General features: G+C 33.8%; 1 protein-coding gene across 1 annotated transcript; it reads left to right on the forward strand.

Moving 5' to 3' along the window:
• Nucleotides 1-21,861: 21,861 nt before the first annotated feature.
• LOC145660891 (glutamate receptor ionotropic, delta-1-like) lies at nt 21,862-23,814 on the forward strand. Its single transcript, XM_081726322.1, has one exon. The coding sequence runs from the start codon at nt 21,862-21,864 to the stop codon at nt 23,812-23,814; it is 1,953 nt and encodes a 650-aa protein (XP_081582448.1).
• The last annotated feature ends 2,331 nt before the right edge of the window (nt 23,815-26,145 follow it).

The raw sequence follows: 26,145 nt of genomic DNA on the forward strand, positions 1-26,145 counted from the left end.
TTTCACCATCTGAACCACTAGCACAAGCAGCTGTTCCAGACGAACAACCAAATCTCGATGACGAAGTCACCAAGTTCACGTAAGATGGATGCTGGTCACAAGAGTTTCCAATCACACCACCAGTCTTGCACGTATTAAACTGCGATGAATCGTTATTCTGCTTCGAAGTCCCAGAAACTAAGTTTCGGTTCGGAGACAAATGACGGTTGCACCTTTCTATAGCACCATGCACACTACTAACTGGTTGAACCCTCGCATAACTATCAACCATGGAAGATAAAGTATTTTCTATATGATGACCCGAATCGGTTTCTGAATCAATCATCGCTCTAAGTTGACCAAGCTGTAAGTTATTCGGAGCACGAATCTCCAAAATTCTAGATTCGGCATCAACTAGATCCAAATCGCACTGAATTCCTTCATCTCGCAAACCATAATCAAAGAAATCTTCGTATATAAAGATCGAAGCCATTTTATCTTGATCCAGAGAATCCCGAGTCTGTATTCTCTGTTGATTTCCATTCTTCCCCTTCAACTGGCCGGCATGAGGACCAGACTTAAACCCTTTAGATTGAAAACCAAAATGCCGAACTGTTTTCTTAAAGTTCAATGCAATTCTTTTCTTGCCACCACGGAGAACTAAGGTATTATTAGAATAATCAACAACCGAATTGGTGGAACGCAAAAACGGAGTTCCCAGCAAACACTTACAAGGTAACTCATCTACCACCTTGAAACTAACTCTTTCAAAGTGTCCTGAAAAATTGACGGTCAACACAATTTCCTTGTTCGTGGAAAAATTCAATCCTGAAGGAGCATTTACTAATTTCTCTTGTGTTGTAGTAATATATTTCTCGAAACCACAAGCACGAACCAAATCTGCACGAACAATGTTGAAGCTGGAACCACCGTCGACGCAAATGTCCGTCAACTGACTATTAATTTTTCCGACAACGAAAGACGCCACAGTATTGTCCATCTCTGAAGGAATAAACGATGAAGTTGTTCTAGGATTCCCTCCAGGCTCAGATAAATTACTTGGACCCCTAGAATTCCGAAAATCCCGAGAGCCACCTATCGATCGACTCAATTTATTTTCGTAAAGGGTTGATCTACATTTATTTTCTAACAAAGTATTATTGACCGAGGTTTCATTCGGACCCAATTTATTATTATGATAGCTCGATACTAGAACACTAGACTTTTTCTATCATCACTCATTTCTCTATTATAATCTAACTGGTTTCTAAAACTCAACACGTGTTTTTCAGCTATTTCCAATAATTCCAAACGTGATGCAGGCAAATAGTTATTCAACATCCTGTACTTTTGATTAGGATTTAAACCACTCATAATTATACTCACTAATTAAGATTCCGGACCATCAAATCCTAATACATTCATAGCTACAATAACAGACCTTACATAATCATTAACTTGTTCAGACAACTTCTGTCTTCTATAAACATACTCTGATACAAAAGAATGCCTACTCACTGGAGTAACGAAATTACTTAGTAAATTCCCTCGTAGATTATACCAACTTACATTGTTGTTCAAGGCAAATAAGATTTCTCTTAATAAAGCACCAGTACATTTAGCTACAATAACGGTTAATACCATCCCGAGTGAATAACTAGTTTCTAATAATGTTTCTTCTATTTTCAACAATAAATTGAAAACTTGATGACTATTACTCCCATCTGTTAATTTTATATCCTTAAATCTCAACTCAAGAGATTCACTGTTTCTTTTGAATGCATATTTTACCATTAAGTTATGTTCGATCCCACCAGAATCTAATCTATTAACTCCAGCATGTACACCAGATTCCGCACTATTTCTAGCTTCATATCTATTTATAGGTTGCAGAAAAGGAGAACTCAAAGGAGCTTTCGGAGTAGAATTCCTTATCTGAGAAACTCTTCGATAATAGTCACGAAGATTAAGGTATCTGTTAGTATTCTGACTTGGAATATTTCCAGCAACGTTATCGTTTAAAGAATCCCGATTTACAAACCCTGTCTGTTCAGATTGCCTTAATGGAGCTTCAAAGGCAACTTGCCTTACATCTCGCTGAGACTCTCCTAAACTAGTTGCATTAACTTGCCTACTAAACCCATAACTAACAGAATGCATACTATCATTATTTCCAATAGTACTCCGATTGACTTCATTTGAAACCCGTCTGGCGTAAAGACTTCCCTGAGTGGGAGGAGTTAATGACATATTGAATTGCCCAAAATCAGAACGTGAATCAGCATCACAACAACCAGTTCTATCCCGTGTTACTAGTTCTGAATACCCATCGGGTATATTAATACTCACAAACTCAGATCGATTAGCCATCATAAAGTGGCAAATTCACAAAAATTCCTTAAACACGTTTTTTTTCAGGTAACAAAAGAAATAATACACAAGAAAATATATATAACAGGTTAGCATAAACAAATTAATAACTAAACTAACTACGGATACTACAACAACCAAAGAGAACCAGCATGGAACAACCCTATATACCAAAACCTGGTCTTGAAAAATATTTGTTTGTTATATTCAATCGACTTGATTACAATCTTAAATTTCGCTTCAAATTACAATTCAATATTCTCAAATTTATCCAATTTAATCCAAAATATATTACCCTCTGTTATGATTAAACTGTCTCAAGATTATAGTTTTTACTTACAATAAACTTCAAATGTAAATTCATTTTACGACTAGAAGCAAAAAGGGTTCGAGAAAAAAAATGAAACTAAAAAAAAATGAATGGAACTGACGTATTAACCATTTTGTAGCGTTCCCATCCGCTATCAGGACAAGAGCCGATGTTAAAAGGACAACATTCATGGATACCAAAGCTCATGCAATGTTGACCAATCAACACTACCCAAGTCCGACCTCAGAGGGATCTACGAAGAAGAACGCAATTCCGAGTCATACGGCAGGTACAGATGGATAATTCAGCATAATCAACAATAAGTAAATGTAAATACCAATTACCAGTCATAAATATATGTAAATATATATATAAATAAATAATAACAACAACAACAATTCAAGTGTATATAATTTATTATAATAATATACAATATTATTTCGGGAAAAAAAATGTTGAGCAACAAACGATTCTTTATTCCTTCGACGTCTGTTCGTAATATAGATTCAACGATAATATTCAGTCATTGATCATATTATAGTTCAACTCTTATCGGAATAATAAGCCTATCCAGGAACAATAACAATTTAATCTCAATATGAATTTCGTAAATAATATTTATAATTCCTTTTTCTTTTATCAATTTCAATTTACTTGACCAGAGTAGAGAGAATAAATTCCTTAAATCGAATTTCAGAATCTTAAATCAAAGTTCTCAGGAGAAAAAAAAACTAGAAAAAAGATCAAGAAAAATCCTTTTTTGGGGGGGGGAAATCTCCAATATCGAGAGATCCGTTAGGTTTATGTTGAAAACAACAATAATAATTAAATTAACAAGTATGTCAAAATCTTTCAGCAAATTTTGAGTGCCGTGCCTCACCGCACCGTTCGCCTACAATAGCAAGCAACAGGATAAATCTCAAAAAATTGTTCAAAAACTATCTGGCTCAATTTCAATACTAATCGCATTAATATATGCTGAAAATAAAGCAGATTATAAACAATTACTATATGCATCGGGTTTTAGCCCGCTTACCAAAAATACAATGCTGAATTATCAATCGAAATTCACGTAATTATTAACGCGGTCCAAAGAAATAATCTATTAATCGACTATTTTGGAATCAAGAATGACGACCCACAAACATAGAACACAAACAAAGGACAATCAACTATAATATATATATTAATGAACACTCACCTCTTATATTCTTCTTTTTTTTTACCTTTCTTTGGTATTTACTACCTCGCTCTCAGTCTGCTTGTCGTCTGTTCTTTATCAAATTACAAGAATAAACGTGCTTAGGCAGTGATCGAAAAAGTAACTCAAAGACCAATGCTTAGGTCTGAAAACCGAAAACGTCCGAATGTAACTAGTTCTATCACTGATTCAGTCGGCTCTCTCTCGGACCACAAAACATCGCGAGTCACTAAAGTAATCAGTGATACTACGAGACAAACCCAGGATAAGGTATAGTGTCTCTTACCAAACGACATTCACCACTACTCTCACCTCAATCTTCAACATTCTCATTCCCCCATTCCGCCAAACTAATTTCCATTCAAAGATCGAAAGTCACGCTCTGTTTCCAGATTCGCTAAAACCACTATGACCAAACTTAGGTCTGGTTTCAACAAATTGAAATGCTCTCCCTCGTTTTCCACATTATCATTCCACCAATCCGTCAGACAATTGAACCCAGAGAGTGGTCGTTGCTACGATTGCAGGGAATATTATTATAATGCAAGACTATACGTTCCAACGTGCAATGGGGAGCAAACCTCTGTTCTCACTCGAAATATCCCACTTTATCATTCCACCAACAAAAGAAAAACCACCTCAGATTCTGGATATTACGAGTATTAATGCATGCATAACATGCTATTTTTAAGGCAACAGCCAAGAACAGATTTATTTTACTCACTAGCACATCTAATCTTCCTGCCGAAAGGAACCCACATAGAAATACACCATTTAACACTCTCGATAAAATACGATAGATTTTGGCGAGGAAAGAAATAGCGACTTATTGACCAAGACTTAGGTCAACTATACAGATTTCTACGTTACTAATTGAATTCATCAAATGCCCCTGCACACCTGAACACGAAACAAACTTGTCTGACTTAAAAGTATGGAAATATGAACAAATACAAATTTCACTCAATACTTCGAGCACCATTTAGACACTGGATAATCACAGAGCATAATCTAACCTCTTCAATTTTACTCAGACAGCACCAATGCACATGGTCAAACACCAACCTTCCGTTTGCAACTTTTCGTATCACTATTTTTCTTCCTTTCTTTTCAAGAAGAAAGAAAATTACGAAACACAACACAACTTGCACTTTTATTCTTGTATATTGAATCAACTCCTTCCAGATATAACTAATGCAAAAAATAGCAGACACTACAAACTAAGTCAAACGAACAAGACACGCGTCCCATATTCTAACATCGACGATAAATTATCCGCCTGCTAGGAGACTGCAGGAAAACGTCCTCCTTCCTTCCAAATTAATACGTCAGTTCGCAGCCGGAAAGGCTGCGAGCTCCCACGAAGGACAGCGGCGCTACGATCGCGATAAGGCACGTCACCTACCGCGCAAGCGACCTTGAATTGACCAAACAGAAAAGGAATGTATTTCTCTCTCTCTCACTCACCACAATCGTAGATTCACATTATTTTTTTTGCATTTTTTTTAAAAAAAAGAAGCAAACGAGGAAAGGTTACTAATTCTAGTTAGTTTTTACAAATCAGAGAAAAGTTAATCATCGATATTACATAATTATAAACATTTTCTTCTTTTTTTACATAGTTTTTCCATTATTTCTTCGTCTCCAACTCATAGTAACGGGATCGTTACAAACGAGAGAACCCCGAGAAAAAACACGCACATGTTGTTTGTTCACCACGAAGCTACTTGGCGTGTGCTGGAATTGAACCAAGGACCCTATGCACCAGAAGTAAACTGGTAGATAGTTGAAAATAACTGTATTTACTGTTGGAAAAAGGTTGGATGTAAATATCTCAGCATTTTAATCGTAAATAATAATTTAAATAAATACTAAAATAAGTTTATTTTTTTCTGATTTTGTTGTCTGGTTCATATGCTTATCGTTTAAGGAACTGTGAGTGTCAAAGAATTAAAAACTTCTTTTTCAGGCAATTTTTTTCCTTCATAGTGTGTGCTTGAAATTCAAGTGCTTTTAATAGTGGCATCAATACTTGATAAATATTTCGAAGATCAAATTGTAGTAGAAAGTGTAAAGTTTTGTGACCTTTATTTTACTTGCGATGTAAAACACCGCCTTCACCTTCCTCTGATTCAGTAAAAGTTTGATGCTTACTTTATAGATTCGATGCACATTTTCGTGCATGAGATCCGGTGTACAAGTGGAGAAACTCCCACAATGAATAACGTAAGCTCTCTCTATCAGCCATGCATAAAACTATTAATACTCAGGTTGTGCAAGAAACATCTTTTAAATATGAATTAGACTATGCAGCAGCATTTAAGAAAATATGAATATTTATATGATATTATAATAAAAATCAATTCTAAACTGCTCAACCTCTTTTATAGAATTAGATACTATAACACGTTCTTACATATTGTCATCTTCTTTGTAATCATATACAATTCTTATATTTCATCATATCATTAAACTCATTTATATCTCATTTTTCTAATTTCGTACAGGCTGTTTTCAAAACAAGAATTAATATTCTCAATATATATATATATATATATATATATATATATATATATATTCCAAGATTATTAATAATCGTATATAGATATAATAGTTGCAACAGCTCCAAAGCTTGGACTGATTTGACGTTTCTAAGTTTCATCTGATTGCTGAGTTCTAAATATAAACAAAAAATAGTTTACAGTTGGTTTAGCTTTCTACGTTCGATTCGAGGTTTAATCGTTTAGAAATTCATATTACTAAACTATATTATTTATTTATTTATAATAGGTTTCAGATACAGTTTAATATTTTGATAACACAACAATTGAATAACAATTTGAGCTAAGATGGTAGAGAACAACAGTGACATTACAAAACTAGCTTATTTATAGAGGATCTGAAAGTATACTCATGTGAAGAAACATCTACAGTTTCTGGTAACTGATTATAAGTACTGACAATTCAGTTTAAAAGGGATCTTTGGACAAGATTTACCCTCGCTGCTCGAGTGTAAATGAGATCACTAGGCCGTGTTGTTCTAGCGGGTACGCGAAAATTGATCTGCCTTAATAACTATTCACATGATATATGGCCATTTACAATTTTATGTAAAAATAGTAGGTCAGAAGTTTTGTTTTTCACTAGGGAATGTTTGATATAGAGGGATTTTAAAACATCATTTTTTTGGAAGTGTACGGAGGTCAGGTACTCGATAGGATACAATTGCTAAAAAGAAATTAGTTACTGATTTTTTTTAAATGAATAGGGTAGGCCATAGACCAGATAGAAAAACTGTACTCAATAGTGGGAGCAACATGTGACTTATAGAACAAGCTTAAGGAATTAGGAATTTTTATTCAATAAAGCGATAAAGGAGTTCCAGTTTTCTCATTGCAGTGCAAGATATTGTGCTTATATGATCCGCGAAAGTAAGTCTGTTTTTGATTGACTTTTCACAAGCAAGTGAGAGTGGTGATAATAAAGAAATAGGTCGATATATGTATGTATGTATGTATGTATGTATATATATTGGGTAGATGCATAAGTTCGTGAGGTTTTCTTTTGGATTATCAATAATGCGGCGTGAATCGATTGTTTATCGTTATTCCGTTGTTTCACCGTAGTTTGGAGTTTATGTGTTGTGAAACACAGGTTTTCTTGATTGTGAACGTATTATTGTATATATTTCAGACAAACTAATAAGGAATGTCAAGTTGAGAAAAGTGATCATTTCCGTCATATTTTTCTTTTTGAATTTAACCGAGGATCTAATGCAGCAGAAGCTGCGAGAACAATTGATGCAGTGTACGGGAATGAAGGCTTGACCAATGGGTAACAGATTTCTTCCGCTCAAAACTAAAACAGTTCTACAGACGAGGCATTCAACTGCTGCCTGAACGTTGGCAGAAGGTCATAGATAGTGGAGGTGAATACCTTACTGAGTGATTGTCATTTAATGTGTGATAGTAAAATGTATGCAATGTATTGTTACAATTGTAGAATATGTTAATGTTTTGTCTATGTTCTATTTGTATATGAATTAACATGTAACATATACCATTTTTCTCTCACTTTTGCAAGGGAGCATTATTTCCAATTTGCAAAATCCCTGCCAATCTAGTATAGTAAAAATTTTTCATCTTACCCCTCGCCCTTGAGCATATACCTACATCTTAGAAAAGGTGAGAGATCCGGTTTTAACTATTTTGGTTCGATGTTAAGTATACTAGTTGGCGCTAGCTATCATTTTTCTTCATGGCTAAGATCCGGTGAGCCATGAACCATCAACCATCACTATCATTTTACAAGAAATGTTCGACATGTATTCTCTATATGAATTTATTCCCTCTGTTAGGTGTTCTTTCACCTATGTTGATCCAAACCAAATATGACGGTGTCTATGAGTGAACATTCAAGTGAGGCCCTAATAGTTTCTTTGAATACCGTTGATGTTGATGGTTAGCACCACTCAACATCCAGACACAAATATTCGAATATTTCCCACCACTACTAGCTGCAAAACTACAGGGTTGTGAACTCTGTTTTATTTTTAGATCTTCAAAAACTCGTAAAAATTAAGAAAGGGAGGTTTTTATTTTTCTAATCGCTACAAGTTTTAGCATTTTGTAGTATAAGATACAAGGTGAAGCAAACACATTCACACAGTTATATATTTGCGTTCTTAGAAAACATTTAATAATTTTTATTTTTTAATAGTTCCTAAATTAAAGGTAAGCCAACACACATCCCTTACAGAGCTAAAGAGGGGCATCAAATTCTTCATGTCTTTTGCGAGATAATTAACTCTGTGCTCAACCATATTACCACTTCTGGCAATAAAGGCTCATCAAAGAAGATAAATAAGGAGATGAACTGACCACGTAATGAGCACATAGCAATACAAATATTTTTTCCGTCCTTTAACAATAGAAGGGATAAGTAGGTACAGTCAAATTTTCAAAAATTTTATAATCGAGTGTTAAAGATCATTTACCAAATTTGTAATTGGTAATCGAATTTTCTACTTTTAAAAAAGAAAACAAAACGGTCGCCAGAACTCTTTGCAAATCATGCAATGACCAATTGTCAAATATTATTGTTTAACAAGCGCATTTATCATCAGCTTAATGAATCTTTCTATTCAAGACTAATATTTAGATTAGTTCAATTTTGACCGTGTATCTGAAAGACAACAATATTTGCGTCATTATTGATTACGAGGAGTTCGAAAATAGGAAAAGTATAGACAAGAAAAGAAGAAAAAGAGTAAGTTAAAGATATGAAAAGAAAACTAGAGAAAGACGAGAATTAGAGAAAAATATCTTGAAAACCCGTGACACAAAATGAGGAATAAATCTGGGAAAGGAAAAAAATCCGTTCTGACACCCTCCCAAAAAAAGGTCAAACTTAGGATGAAACCCCAATGCAATCCGACACATGTTAACTCATTTTTAGTGATTAAATAAAATAATAAAAAAAAACTTCATCTTTGGTTTGTTGCAGATAAACTAATTCGTCGGAAATGAGAAACTATATCATCTACTAATTATGATTTTTTTTTTTTAATTTTCAAGGATATTTACTAGAAAAATCTTGTAGTTCCATTGTTACTTCGCAGATAACTTCATCAGTCACTTCCAACAGCTTATTACTTGCTATCTGAGAGATCGAAGATTTCAAAACAAATATTACCTAAGTTAGGTTCCCACATATAACTAAATGTACTCTTAACTTAAAATGACATTCACATACACACCACTCTCACTCATGACATAAACCAAAGCTTATAGGGTACATTAAACAATGAAAAGAAATCTATCTACAGGGTAACAAAGGTTTTATTACAATAAAGAACATATCAGTCAGAAACTAAATATCAACTATTGTTCACATCAATTTTGTGAAACATATTATTTCACGAAACCCATATAGGATTATTATTATTAGCATTATTCCTTGCAACTTGAAATAATGTACATCTTGAAATTTGGTAGCAATTTATTATAAAATACAAAAAAAAAAAAATTCCAAGTATGACGTATTAGCTTTCTGTGACTACGTATACATACACTAATAAAATAGCTGTAGGTAGTTTAAGATTCTTGTTACACATTTTATAAGAATTAAAAGCAAGAGATAAAAATGTGGAAAGTTAAAGAAAAAAGGTTCTAATAAATTTTGTAGTTTTTATGTACATCACTTCTCCTGAAGAAAATGTTCGGAAATTCGTATGTGAATCTTTGTATCAAATGGTCTTTCAATTTAGTTCACCCATACTCATAGATTGATATTTAACATTATTGAGTTCTGTCTCATTGGAAAACATTCATCCTATTATGTTGGCAAAGGTCACTTTAACCTTGAAACACTTCAATATTTCACCATCTCTTCAGGGAAAAGCAAATTTCTTGGTACGAATACCAATATTTATATATTGTTTTGCAATGGGTACAGACCTTGTGACGAATTTTAATTTTTTTCGGAACGATTTACACTGGGACATCTGAGGAGTCATACTATCACTTTTGGGTTAGATTAGTTATAATTTCGAGAGAAATATTTTTATCCTTTTTTTTACACTAAAAGTATATCTTCGACCTTTTCGGAGATTTATATCGATAGAAAAAGACGTGAGAATGAAGTTCATGCTGATCACTGAGTTACTTTGTTACTATTAAGTTCATCAAGGAAAAATTCTTATCGTAGTCTGCTATCTTATCCAAACAATTACATGCATGTTAGTCATATGGGGTCTTAAACACATAAGGTTAATACAAACACATTTATAACATAGATTCATACAATTTTATTAGTATTACCGAATATGGCATCTTATTAAAGAAAAAAAAGAAGGTCGGGACCGTTTCTGAAATTATCGAAGATAGGCACGCTATTTATTAAGAAACTACTCAATTATGTATTTATAATTCTCACTAAAATAAATCAACAAAGTATTCTCATATATATATTTTCGAGATATATATTCATATATTCATCTATTCATATTCCTTCCGCGTGCATAAGAATACAACTTTGTATTACAAGTAATAGTAAATTATTTTGACTCCTTAATATCTTTAAACATATATATATATATATATATATATATATATATATATATATATATATATATATATATATATATATCCCGACAAAACACAAAAATAAATAATATCGTTCAATAAGAGAACTAAACTATCCTAAAGTACAATACATTCCAAAAGAAAAGAAAAAAACTCAAATTTAATAGCAGGTTGATAAAGTAATCCCGAATGGAATTTAGTTATTTTGGAACTTAATGAATAAAATGATCAAGATATTTCATCCTAGCACAGTTAACATAGTATCTCAGGAAAGAAAAAAAATCGATATATCTTGTGTTACCTAAAATTCACATCACTGCAAAATTATAAACTTATGTATTTGTGAGCCCACAATTCTAAACTATTGAGTTCATCTCCGAATTATACTGTTTTGAACTATGAACCATTGGATTCGAAGTGTGACCTACAATTTTATGCAAAAAAAAAAAAGTTGACTCGCTCCAGAAGGAGACACGTTTTAAGAAGGAAAAAAATATTAAAAAAAGAATATTTAGCTTCTACCAAAACAGGCGGATTAAGAGATCATCGCTCCGGATGCACGACAACCAATTCAAGGAAATCCAAAAGATGAAACCGAAATTTAAAGTTATTTATAACTGTCTCTCGAACATACACAAGAAGCACCTGACACTACGGGCTAACACTCTGCACGATCAGTGAAACAACAAAAAATATTTCCTTGAAAATTACTAATATTTAAAGTAAGGTTTTTTAAAATATGTAAAATATAAATTTTCTTATAAAATTTAAATTTAAACTTTGTAAAGAGGAGGGGGAAGGTAAATAAAAATTATAGAAGGAAGATAGAATTCGATAGGAAAGAAAACGTGAGTGAAAGAAAGAAATTAGTTCAACAGATAAATAATAAGAAGGTATACCACTGCCAGGTAAGTTGGATCAAAAAAAAAAAAAAAAAAAAAAAAAAATTACGACAAGCGTCGATTTGAAAGCCGAAACATCACTCTTTACCGATACAGGGCGGGCTTAAAATAGCGCTACGCTGATAAGTCCCCTGATAAGAAGGTAAGCAAGTCTGTGCCCTGATTAATACGTTTATAGGGAGACATAGTCCCTATACATATATCAATACTCACTGTAATCCGGTCCAACCCATCAGGGTTTCTCCGAATCTCTCAGCCAGTGTAGTAGGAATCAGCCTTTAGAAATTTCTAACACTAAAAGAAATTATCCAATGCCCCAACAGCAGTAAAAAAATCAGTAAAGACTTGAAGAAGGAATCCTCAAAGAAGAAAGACATGTCTACGCAGTTGGGCAGCCGAAACTAAGAAAAAAAAATAAAAATTTTGTGCTAGTAATTACTATGAACCAAACATTACTAGCCACATTCCAATTCGCAGAGTCTCTGAACGCCGTCCAATTTTCGCATTAACTATAGTGAAATAAAGAAATTTGAAAATGAGGGGGTAAAATGATAGTGATAGTAAAATGTATGAAAAACTATATGATAGTGATGTTTGAATTGTGAAATTTTCTGATATTGATAGCGCGCTAGTATATTGTAAGATTCCATACCCTCGTGTACAGTAACTGCATGCTCTTGATACAAACAGGTGTTATTGTGTTCAAACATAAACAACAGGCGACGGGAATGAAGGAATTCGGAAAAAAATACGAAGACAGCCGACCTCACCTCGTGGACCTCGAGAGAACCCAAGAGGACGAAAGTATCAATTGACAGCTCATCTATCAGCTATCAACACCTTTCTCCTAGGGCCACTATGGGCTACGGAGAGCAAAGGAGATATCCCCTAGTCATTATTTTCCCGAGGCTGTCATGAGTTACGGAGAAAGACTGTGTCCCGAGACTGTTATAAGCAAAGGGGACATCCTCTAATTACCTACTCCTACGGCTGCAATGAGCGAATTAGTCATTCACACTACCTAAAGAGAAATTGAACCATCTTCAAGGCCACTTACGTGCGTGAAGGCTTTATTTTAACAGTTGAATAGAATCAAGTTACTACGTGTCTTGCGTCCATTTAATACATAGGCTTAAGTATGAAATGAAATGAAATCTTTGAGCTTTACATCCCACCCTTATGCCGGCTAGGCTAAAGGAGACGGTGATGATGAGAAATGAATGGAAATGGTGGAATGAAGAAAGAGGGGAGACCCGAGGAAACTCACGCACACGGTGTTTGTCAACCACAAAGTTCACTTGGTGCGAGCTGGGATCGAACCAGGGACTCCATGCACCAGAGGTGAATACTCTATCACTGAGCCACCGCGGCCTCCCGATATAAATGCTTAGGCTGAAGGTTTCAAAAGCACCTATATAGTAATGTTTATTGAATGAATTGTATTCATATTCTACTATATTTTGGTACGTGTATTCGATTTTTCTTACTATATTTAGTGCCAAAAATTTAAATATTTTTGATGTTGACTGTCAAAGTGTTAATTTTTGCTTTTATACTGAATGTGTTTAGTTGCGCTAACATAATAGTAAGAATTGTTACTGTTATTTTTGTATTCAGTTCTATTAAGGAGTATATAAAGAAAACCTTGCAAATTCTCCTGTTTTCATTCCTACAACTTATTAAAAGTTATTAAAATATAAATATTTTGACGAGAAAGTTTCACGATCCATGTGTATGAAGTTACATAGTTTTCCACATTTAAGTTCATCTTGCGCATTGATTTTTTTGAATATTTGCAATAAAATCTTTCCCGCGAAATATATATATATATAGTGCTCGTTGTTAAAGAACTGTGAGACCGGTAGTCGATCCAAACAAATATCCTATTTTAATTGGTATTATTCTGAACTTTTCTTATACGAGGGTGATTCAAAAAGCAATGCCTCCAAGCCGATACCTTTGTTTTTCTCACTGTCAGATAGCACCGATAGAGGTATGAGTTGAAAGCTTGCAATGTCAGCTACAAATGGTGGCATCATTTTTCAGCATAGTTTCAATTACGAACAACACACTTGCACCAACGCGAAACAAGATTTTTCATGCTATGGGCGAAATACTCTGGTTTCTGCTGGCGACACCATTGCCGAAGTGCTGTTTCCACCTACGTCATAACTGTAGCGTTGGCCCTGAAGGTGGTCCTTAAATTTGGGGAAGAACCAAAAGTCACAGGGCGCAAGATTCGGACTATAGGCAGGATGAAGCAAAATATCAACAAACACTTTGCCAGCAGATGGGACAAATTTGAATTTTTTTGGCAGAGGAGAGGACGTATGGCGGTACTCCATCGGCTGGCGATTCTTTTCCAGGTAGTAACGGTATATCCACGACTCGTCGCAGGGATGAATGTTCCTCGGCGCACAATCTTCCGCGGTCAATTAACAATTCAATGACAGCCCGGTATTTCAACCGGACGTCACCACTGTATGCCATGGATTGCTTCATTACTCTGGAATGAGCAAAAATACGAAGGTGAAACAAGTGACATTCTATAGGTTAAGCATCAGTGCATTATTGATAAACAGTTCGGAATGTTTGCAGTACTATTGGCCAAGTAGTGAGCTTGGAGACATTACTTTCTGAATCTCCCTCGTACATTATCTATATGCTTGATAGTCAACCAAGTTTTTATTTTCTGCTAGGAAACGGACTGGGTGTAAATACTCCCTTTCGTGCAACTACGCAATTGTATGATAGAAAATAAGAGATTTCGCAAGACACAAAAAAAGAATAAACGTAATATACCTATAAAATATCTATGTGCTGGAGATATTTTCTCAAAATCCTAATTTACCTTTGTATCTATGAAATTAGTAGTAAATTATGCAAAATAAACAACAATAAACATGTATTGGTAGTTTAATTATATATGTTGAATTTGAACAATATCCTTTTCTTTTATAATATAGCTGAGTAATTACAAAAGAAGCTATTTTATTATTTACAAGACATTCTACTGTAGCTGCGTGTGTTAAGATTCTAATCTGGCTCATTACGAGTTGTCATTATCAGAATGTATATACGTATTACGATATATAGCATGGGCCGATAATTTAGTATGATTCTGAAAGATATCATGCACATTACAGTAAACTAATTATGTTTTATGGAATTTGACGTTTGTAGAAGGTAGACGATCATTATGTGTACATAGGACTGGAATGTGTTTTCTTAGGAAGAAGTAAAATTTACTAAATACTGTATAATGAACTACTTCTATTTGGGCTGATCCATTGAAAATTTAAAGGTTTGTATATTTCTAAAATTCTAGAATAGAAAAATGAAATGAGTTCTTTGTTTTACTTGCCACCCTTATATCTGTTAGGCTAAAGGAAGCGGTGATGATGAGAAATGAAGGAAAATGGTGGAATAAAGAAAGTGGGAGGAAAAGGAGAACTCCGAGAAAAATCCACGCACACAATGTTTGTTCACCACTAAACTCACTTGGCCGAGCGTAGATCGAACTAAGGACCGCATGCACCAGAGGTGAACGCTCTGCCACTGAGTCACCGCGGCCCTAGTTGTAGTCTAGAATTGGCCAAGTAATTAGCATCTTTTTTTTTTTTTTTAGATTTTGCCTATTTTTTCGAATTTTGAGACTCATCTCGTAAAATTGATTGCTTTGAACATACAAGTTTTGTCAACAACTTGTCTAGGTGCGGCCAAGTTGTAAGGGTAAAGTGGGATCTAAATGAATAATGAACTTCGAATAAGAATCGAATATGTGACCTTGTACATCAAAGGCAGGTCGGCTAGATCATGTACGAGTGCTTTTTTCGTTTTTTAAAAAGAACATGTTGCCATAACAATGAAATGAACTCTGGTAAAGACAGTAGACAGGATCACACGAAATATGTGTATGGTATACGGATAGTCAGTATTAAAGTCACGGTTATCCGTTACAATGTTAATGGATTGACCCCCATTAACGAAATCAGTCAATGAAGTTGGTCTAGCTATCTGTTGAAATACCGGTAAACAGAATTTAAACATTATTTTAATGTATTGGATATAGGTTAAATATATCCACCGTTAAAGTGCCGTTGTCCGTTAATACGTTAATGAATTGGCTTCATTAACGAACTCGGTCAAGGTAATTAACCTAGCCAGCTATTGGAGAAAACGCAATAAAAAAACTACATCCATTTAAGAGTTTCGTGTCAAGTACGAGAAAAGACGGATATACTAACATCTACTGCGTGATCCTAAAATGTTGGATATTAATCAATGAAGTTTTTAAATATAACTCTGAGCTTATTGCTAGTCACAAGTAGAGCTCCTTTCTTAGATTTGAACCTATGTTGTTTCTTATTTGCTAGCATCAAGATTTCAATTTAAATTTTCGATTTAGTATTTTCTGTCTCAAACGTACAGAGCCTATTCATCCTAAAAAAAAAAAAAAAAAAAAAAACGGCTAAATTGAAGCAAGAGCCTAAAGGAGGTTAAATATATCATTATCCAGATTTTCTGATTGATCAATTATCCATATATTCTGAGATTTCTCTTAATAGTACTCTTTATTCTATCTGAAAACAAGATCCTAAGACGAATATTCGGACTCAAGAGGAACGGGAATAGGTGAATGTCGGAAACTTCATAACAATGAACTACATAACATAATATCATTTACCGAACATTGTTAGGGTCGTCAAGTCTAGGAGGCTTAGGTGGGCGGGTCATGTAGCCAGAATGGAAGAAAGTAGGAACACTTTCAAAGTTTTAACTGGAAGTCCAATCGGAAAACGACCATTAGGAGGACCTAGGAGCAGATGGTGGACAATAATAAGATGGATCTCGCAGAAATAGAAATACAAGGTAGAAACTATCATAGATTCAGTTGTATAGGGATAGAAGTCAATGGAGAGCTTTTATGAATGCAGCACTGAACCTTTGGGTTCCATAGGCCAAAGAGTTAGTTAGTACTTTTTGTTCATTTCAAATGATATTTTTTAAAAAAATCAAATGATATTCATATTTTCAAAACAAAAATCTTATAAAAATAACTCTAAATAGTGGTTTAAAAATTAATAATATAAAGTCTAATTTTATTTGCGTTTTAAGCTCAGTTTCTTTTCTATTTTTAAGAAGTTAAGCAGCGGAATACCTTTTATCCACTGAATAAACACTGACGTGTTCTTTGGTGCAATCAGGTCGATAGTCCTATCGGTAATTGTGTTTAAGAAATTATATTGTAAATTTTACTCCATATTCTTTCTCTATAGAGAAACATGCCGAATCTCCTTTTCAAATGTAATGAAAAAAAAATCTTTAAAACATTTCAGACGTTATATCTAGTAGTCAAATCTTGGGTATTGGCAAACATTCATCTACAAACAGCGTTTTCATGCGTCTTAAACACAGTGTTCATAGGTTTCTTTAAGTAAATTCCGTCAACTGAATCAAAATTTTTCCTTTTCTTACCAAATTTTCTCTCATTTGTTGTCCAATTTCTATTATAGATGGTATGTAATGAGATTAATTTAATTATATTAAAAGAAGAACCAACCACATCTGTTTTATTCATTTGCTTCTTGCTAAAATTTTTCTACTTTTTTCTTCACTTTTTTAAATACAAAAACTACAAATACCTACACCAAGCCAACAAAAGTTGCAAATTATGTTAGTTTGAACAGACACACACACACACACACACACACATACCAAAAAAAACTACTGCTATTACATTGGTTTATTTCCGAAGTAGAGAGAAAAAAATAAATATTTATATTCGTCAATTAGTCAACGCTAGAATTTCCCTGAATTTTCAAGTTTTATCGAAAATTTCTCTTTTTCCTTTTTTATTAAATTTGCTACTAAATTTTCCTAGATAAGGGAAATTTCCCTCAAACTACGAACACTGCTCTGTTCGAGGTGAAACGGTACTAATGAGAGTATACAGTCAGCTCGTTATAAACAATCAGTAATGACGCTAATTAAACGCCTATGCAAATAAATAGTAAAATGTCAAACTTTGCAAAGGCAATAAAATGGGTAAATAATTTTCGTGATTCAAAATTGTATTGCATTTATGAATTTCAGTTCTCATTAAGAAACACTTAAAGTAACACGTCTTAATCCCAGGAAAAACTTGCAAGATGCCTAACGTGAAAGCTATCAAGTGTAATGTACTTCGGCAATAGGCTATTGACGACTGCAATCTTTCAACAGACTGTAAGCTCATCTTGGGTCAACCCTGGCAGAAATCAATTGTACCCTAACGAAAAATGACATTTTAACCAACATAAGGAATAAAAACAGTGTCAGAAGAAATTAAAAATCTCCAATCCAACTGTTTATTTAACCTAAGACAAGTTCTGCGGCAGATACTTCCAATATGAGATTGAGTAGAAGATTTGTATCATGAAATGTGCTTTGGAATGTATTGAAGAATGAGAATTTCAAGAAATTTCTCGAAGATTATACTAATCACAAAGTTTTGGATGAGTCTATAATTATTTGAAGCCTCTCTATGGAAGATGCTTGATACAAAATGATACGACATAGATAAAAATTATATATGGCTATGTGTAGACGAAACCACACTTGGTCACGCTCGTTATATTGCCAGTGTTGATGTCGGGAAAGCGGATCCAACTGAACAAAGGAAACCACATTTACTTCTTTTGTAAGAACTACAGAAAAAAAGTTACAGCACAATTGCTTTCGCCGTTAGGGAATCTCTACGTACCCTGCGCATTACAGAGAATAGATACGACAATTTTTTCTGCTTACTGATATGCCGCCTACATGGTAAAAGCAGAAGAGTTTCTCATAAGTTTCTACATTGTCCATGCAACGCGCCTATCACATGGTATACGTTGGTTGGCGGGAGAAGTAATAAACTAGGTTCGAGGAACACATGACTGGGACGTGTTCAGTCGGCTAAGATTTAATTTGACTGCATTTTCATTCGACGGTCCTTGCCAGTATTCGCAGGTCCTTGGCAGTACTACGCTCATAATGTCCTCATTGAGTTACACAATTTCTGAAGTTAATGGAATAAAATTTGGTCACAAGCTTGTGGGAAAAATGAAAGTGGGAACAATTAGGCAGCGAAATCAAAATGTATTATGTATATTATAGACTTGCAAGAAGTTTATGAAATATTATTGTCCATTGATGAGTAACTAAGTGATAAAAAGAACGTTATTCAATGTGAAATAATCTCTTAAGCTGAGATATTGGAAAATTATTTGCATATATTATTTATTAAGCTAACGAAACAAAAGTCCAGAGATATCTTCAACCATGACTACCTTTTTGAAAATAGACAGTTTTTGAGATGTTATTTTACAGAACGTCATAACAAAATCAGTACAGTCAGGATTATATGGTTTCTTATGGTTATCGAAAATAATCTAAAACACAGATATACATTACCCTACTCTTTTTCAAAAACCAGTTCTTCAGAAAATCACGAAAAACATTCACAATATGTTCCCTTATACTAGAATGATCTTGACTTTGTTTCGTGACTAACATTGTAAGTACCAATGACCATTTAACTGGAGAATCCGAATTACAAACACTCTCACTTAGGTCAGTTGACATGAAACTTGTGCTGTACTTGTGCTTTTTCTATGCTAAGAATCAGAAGATTCACTTTCTGATACTTCGAGTCTAGAGACGGAACGCTCAAGTCACCAAGAGTATTTTTGAATATGTCGTAAAACTTCTCTCGACGCCTCAACATTTTTGAGTGGCTGAATGAGACATAAACCTTTGAAAACGAGACAAAGCAACGTATGATATTCTGAGACATATGATATTCTTTGTCTCTAGCGGCTCAAGGGGAGTTTATGATGGTACGCCTACACCTCCAGTTGTTTTGTGGACGCTACAAACTTTGGTTCAAAAGTTTGCTCAAAACTATATAAAATACAAACCTTCGTTCAAAACAACAAAACAATACAAAAACTTTGGTTCAAATTATGATGTATTGGGCCGTATAAATAAAAGTGAGCAAGTGCTTAAAACTCACAAATTCGGAGCAAATGCTCAGTTTCATATAAATAAAAATAATTCTACTCAAGCTACTCGTGAAGAAATGCTCATTGTCCTTGGCTGCTAAGCAACTGCTCTAGATTTGGTATAAATAAAACCGAACAAATGCTCATTTTTGGAGCAAGTGCTTGAATTTTTTTGACATTTCTCAGTACCTTGCTCAGCTTGCTCAACAAAAGTTGTTAAAAGCGAAATGGGCGAGTTTATGGTGATTACAGAAACATAATGTAAAGAGTATAAATTGCGAAGGTACTCTGATGTTCTTAACTATAAAGAACTGTACAGATTTAAGAAGGGAAATGTTAAATGGCTTGTGCAATACTTCCTTATCGAATAAACTGAGACACGAGGTGGTGCTCTGACGAATTATAAAAAGATGAATTTTTTTTTGAGGTACTTAGGAGATCCTGATCTTCAGGTGGGTGTTGCCGAAGATCAGTATCGTGCCGTGAGGGGGCGAGCGGGGAAGGCCCCGGGCTCCGAAGTAAGTGAGCGCGAAATTCGGGAGGAAAAAAGAAAAAAGAGAGAAATGGAAAATTAGGTACGGGGGTGCCGCCGTATATTCACGCCCCGGGTGCTGATTTTCCACCGCACGGCACTGGAGAAGATACTGGCGTTACTTAGCCTACCATGCCAAATGTCTTCTGGAAAGTTGCACAGGCAATTAGCAGGAAGCAAAGTTATGGATACAGTTTTCTACAACTGCTGCTCTTCAGAAGCTAAGAATGAATGGTTCCAACGGAATACGGTCCGGATGCTATTGGTGTAGTAGATTGCATACATGTAGTAATAAAGAAGCCGAAAATCCATGGGGATGAATATATAAATCGAAAATGAGTTGCAAGTATTAATGTGCAGGCCATCTGTGATACAAGAGATAGATTTGCTAGCGTAGATTCCATTTATCCTGGCTCTATTCACGACTCTTGCATATGGAAGAACTCGGATATGTGTAGAGTAATGACAAATAATACTGCTAACGTACTATTATTAGGTGTTTCTGGATATGGGATTGTACCTTGGTTAATAATCCCCTACTACAACCCTACTACTCCAAAACAGACAGCGTTCAACAAATGCATTGGAAACGAGCGAGTAATAATAGAACGTTGTTTTGGTCAGCTCAAACAGCGATTTCCTATTCTGGAAAGTAAGATTAGAATAAATGAGGACAGAGTACCTTAAACCTTGTGTACATTCCTGAACATTTTGGAATTTGTTTCTCAAAAATGGTTTTATTTGTAAATATTTATGAATGTTTGAAATTAAAGTTTTCTTCCCTTTATTGTAGAAAGCAGACAAGACAGTAAGTTTATTGAGCACTTGCTATTTGTCACTGAGCATTTGCTGAACGAGTAGAGAAAAGTTTTATTTATACCAAAACAAAGAGCAGGTGCTCGATACTCAACTTGCTCATGAGCAAATGCTCAGAAGCAAGTGCTTGTTTTTATTTATACGATCCATTGATGTGTTTTATCTTAAAAATAAACTTTAATGCAATAATTTCAATGAACACTAGCAACATCAAGAAAATTGTTTTATATCTTTTGTTTTTGCATGCGTATATGATTGAGTACAAGTTTGTAATATTAGAGTAATATAAATGGCTAAAAAAGTAAAATTATAAAAAGCACTAAAATATTTGCTTAGAAAGACTAAAATTTCGGGGTCTAATCATATAACGAGAACTACGACATGAACGTAAACTAGAATAAATGTATTTGAAAATGTTAATTTGAAAATAATTATTTCCGACATATGATTCTTCCAAGAAGTATAATTTTCTTAATTGTTCCAAAAGCAAGCTTGTTTTAAATTGGATTACATCCTTTCAAAGATCATTCAATGATTTTATAAGTAGTAATGTTTCATATTATGCAGAATATTGAGTTTCATATTGAGTAGCACCTTCAGCATGATAGTAATTATTTATTTTTTTCTGCAGGCATTAAAATGGTTTTGTCAACATATATTTACATAAAGTATGGTGCTTCCGTTCTGTTGATGCTTCATTACGTCCAGACCATAGAAGGCACTGAAAATCTACCATCTTTATTAACAGAAATTATTCACAGAAATACCAAGACTCATTTGCATGCTGAAGTACGTAGAATTACAACAAGATATTTCAATGAAGGTAACACATTGTCAATATTCATTGATGGAGTTAGTGGAGTATCTGAACAAATGAATTTCTTAGCTGACATCTTTGAATACCCGTTGCTCATATTTAACAGTCAAACATCAGAGTCTACTAAACTTTTGTATTCATCAACGTCAGTATTCTTATTTTTTGTAGATAATCTGACAGTTGTACCTAAAGCATTGACGATATCGAAAAATGTTGAAAACTGGAACCCACATTCCAAATTTATAGTATTGGTCTGCAAAACATGTTTCACACCTGAGGAACTATTTCAAGCATTCGACTTTTTCTTTCGAGATCTTATAATACATGTTATAGTTATAACAATATACACACACCCATCGTTGAATGAGTACGATAACGTTCCTAATATATTCACATATGAGTATTTCCCTTTCGCACAACAGAAATATGATCAAGAAATGAAGAAATGTCTTTGTATTCAGGGATATACTTCTGTTCCTACTTTTAGGGATAAAACAACTGACATGCAAGGATATCCTATTCGCGCTTCAACATTTATGTTTCCACCACACGTTATTTTAACTCCAACTGAAGACGAAGAAGGATATGAGCTTTCTGGAATCGAAGGAAAGATTCTTAACACTGTGGCCTCTACTATGAACTTTACTGTCGTAGTTAAACCTCCTGATGACAATCAGAAATGGGGTAGAAGATTGGAAAATGACACTTACGTAGGACTTTTGGGTGATGTGGTATACAATCGTGCTGAAGTTGCGTTTGCAAATTATTTTGCGATCCCAAAATACCTTTCTGATGTAGACATATCTACGCCAGTAAGTGTACAATATATGATTCTTGCTGTTCCGAAAGCATTGCGTATCCCTGCATGGATGAACATAATCTTACCATTTGAAAAAACACTTTGGATATTCGTAATCTTGGTTATGCTGAAGAGTGTCATTTTTATGGTGATAGTTACTATGATACTTTCCAAAAAGAGCCGCCATAAGGTATTTAATGCGAGTGGGTTCCCTTGGCTTTATATGTGGTCAGCCATGTTGGGAATTTCTGTATATACACTTCCTAAATCATGGATCTATAGAAGCTTTTACATATGTTTTGTTTTATATTCTTTGGTATTGTGTTCTGCATATGTAAGTTCTCTGGTGAGTTTTCTAACTGTTCCTTCACATTACCCAGATATCAATACAATCGAACAATTAGCAAACTCGAAGCTATCATTTGGTGGCCCTCCAAATATTAAGGAATTTTTTGAGGACATGTCAGAAGAGACGGAAGAGATTATGTACAAGAAATGGCACAACACTCTAGATATTGTAGGATCTCTAAAACGAGTAGCTCTGAAAAGAGAATTTGCATTTAGTCTAGACAAGAGATCCATGCAGTTTTTAATGTACGTTGCTTTTCCTGAATTTGGTCCAAAAATGCATATAATAGAAGAACCTATTCTAACGTTCTTTGCCATATTTTATCTACAGAAAGGTTCATATATTGAGCCAAGACTCAGTTTAATTGTTAATAGGCTACTAGAGAGTGGAATAATACAAAAATGGCGGAAGGATGCAACAACACACTTTGAAACTAGGGATATTCGTTCTCCTGAGATAAGCTTGTCTATACAACATCTCTCCGGGATATTTGTTATATTGATTTTTGGTTTGTGTTTATGTATTATAGTATTTATTTTAGAATGTTTGTATCGTAGAATTTATGTAAAGAAGTTAAAATGTTTCCTTTTGATTACGAGAAAGTGCAATTACATCAGCAAAAATTGAAATTATTCTTTGAGTTTTAGAATATGGTGCTACGAAATTCATAAAAAAAGTATGCTTTGGTCCTTTAAAGTGCAAGACTACCTATGTTTTATGGTACTAATAAAACCAGTTTGCAGAATAAAGTTAACAATAACTTTATAACAATAACAATAAATGTTCAACTAGTTTCTTTGATGTTTCCTTGACTTCGTTGCGTTATTTGATCAGCTGAAATGAGATGTGGGCAAATATTATTACATTATTTTGAAAAGTGGACTTTTAATATTTATGAGCGTTACTGTTAGTTCCTTACGTTGTAACAGATCTCGAACTCGTATTTCATGGTGATCATTGACAGCTCATATTTTCAAAAATTCTACAATCAATTTTGCGACTGTGGTATAAATTATGGTCGTTAGAATAAAGTTTATCTGCAATATGAAACAGTTACCCGAAACAGAGAACGGAAATGCGACGTTCTTTGCTTGAAGACATCTTCATAAGGAAGACATAATCTACTAATTAAATTTTCGTGTATGGAGTCTTAAGCATCGTCCTGCATATTAAACACGTTTAAAATGTCTAGGACAAAATGTGAAGTTTATGAAGAGTGTGAAACTAGTAAGTCGTTAGAAATAAATAAATGAGCCTTAATTATGCATTTCTTGTGATAAATCGTAAGGCTATTTTATTTTTATGAATCTCTAATTCATGGAAATGAAGCAGTGCCTACTTTGAGGCATTCTTCAGTGATTGTCAAAAATCTTAAATTGAGGAGGTGCGTTTCAAAGAGGCATATATCTATCTGAAGCAGTTTTTGGCAATATGGAAAACACCCTCTACGGCCATGTTAAGAATATAAGCAAACTACAATTTTTCCAGGTACTAAAACATAGAGACAAATATTTTTCTGGTTAGAACTGTCTAGTTTATTCCATTAGAGATGCAAAACAGAAAATAAAATCCAATTGAAATCTCAATTTGGAATTTTTGAAGAGTGTGTCGTTTTGGATCGTACTTACTCAATTGTCCATGGTTCTTTATAGTTGATTAGCATACCTTCAAAGTTGGGGTGGTAATCCGAAGGGAACTTGTCATCTCGACATCTCGATCTTTGGAACTACGTCTAGCGACACTGAGATATCCAGAGATATTGTGGACCTGGATGTAATAACTCGAGACGTAACAGACAATTGCTTTTCTCTTTGATCTTTCTATGAGACACACATCGTCTGACTGTACTACGAATACATAACCAATGCTTGATGTTGGTACCTTAACTCCAAAGACTATTAGGTTGAATCTTTTGAATTCCTTAATAAACTATATAATATAATATGCTTAAGTTTTCCTTGTAAAACAAGTAGTGCAAAGGCTGCATATAACTAAGGTTCTTCGGAAATGGATGGTTGGCCTCTCAACAAAGTACACCGTGATTTTTTAAAGGAAAAGAACAACAAACGATAATTTTGTTTATATTTAATACGTATAATCAAATTTATAATGTGATGTTAACTGAAGAAACAATGCACTGCGAATTAAGAGGATACACATTCGTATACTGAATATATATTTATGTATAGTTGTTTATTGATAACTATTGATTTAAATATTGTGTACTTTAAAAGAGTATTATACCTAGGTGCTTTAAGAACTTTGTACCACGAAATTCTACCATATTAACATTTAGGAAAAAATGTGCCTACATATAAAACATAGACGAATCAATGCCTCTTGTTATCTTGAACAAAATGATGATGCTTGAGTGTAAAACCTCATGTTTGTAGTTTTTTGAGACAGTCGAGAAAGAACTAATTTTTATGGTTGTAAATGGTATATCATTCATTGTCAATAATTCATTATTTCTTTCTGCTGAAAAGTTATTATGCCGTCAAGTAGTAGTTTGTATCTATTGCTATTTGTTTACTCGTAATGATAACACACATGTACTTAACAGTGACACATATAATAATAACAGCAAATCAAATATTACTTGTAAATAATAGCATTGACTTAAATTGTAACGATATACAAGGGTGGAAAAATGTTGAACTACGAACTGTATATCATAAGGCTTCAATTCTGTAAATAATGACACTTTCGTTTATTCGCATGTGAAATAATAATAATAATAATAATAATAATAATAATAATAATAATAATAATAATAATAATAATAATAATAATAATTATTATTATTATTATTATTATTATTATTATTATTATTATTATAAAGACCCAACAAAATTGTGTGATTATTCAAGAGGGGTCTCTGCATGTATCCGCGAATGTATCATTCAGGATGAGATTATGAACTTCATGATATTATTAGGTAGGAGAATTAAGTACAGC

Source organism: Thermobia domestica, chromosome 9 (genome assembly GCF_964235325.1).
Source record: "Thermobia domestica chromosome 9, izTheDome1.hap1.1, whole genome shotgun sequence".
Classification (NCBI taxonomy): domain Eukaryota; kingdom Metazoa; phylum Arthropoda; class Insecta; order Zygentoma; family Lepismatidae; genus Thermobia; species Thermobia domestica.

Coding starts and splice junctions, on each gene's coding strand:
- LOC145660891 (XM_081726322.1), top strand. CDS start 21,862: ATGGTTTTGTCAACATATATTTACATAAAGTATGGTGCTTCCGTTCTG.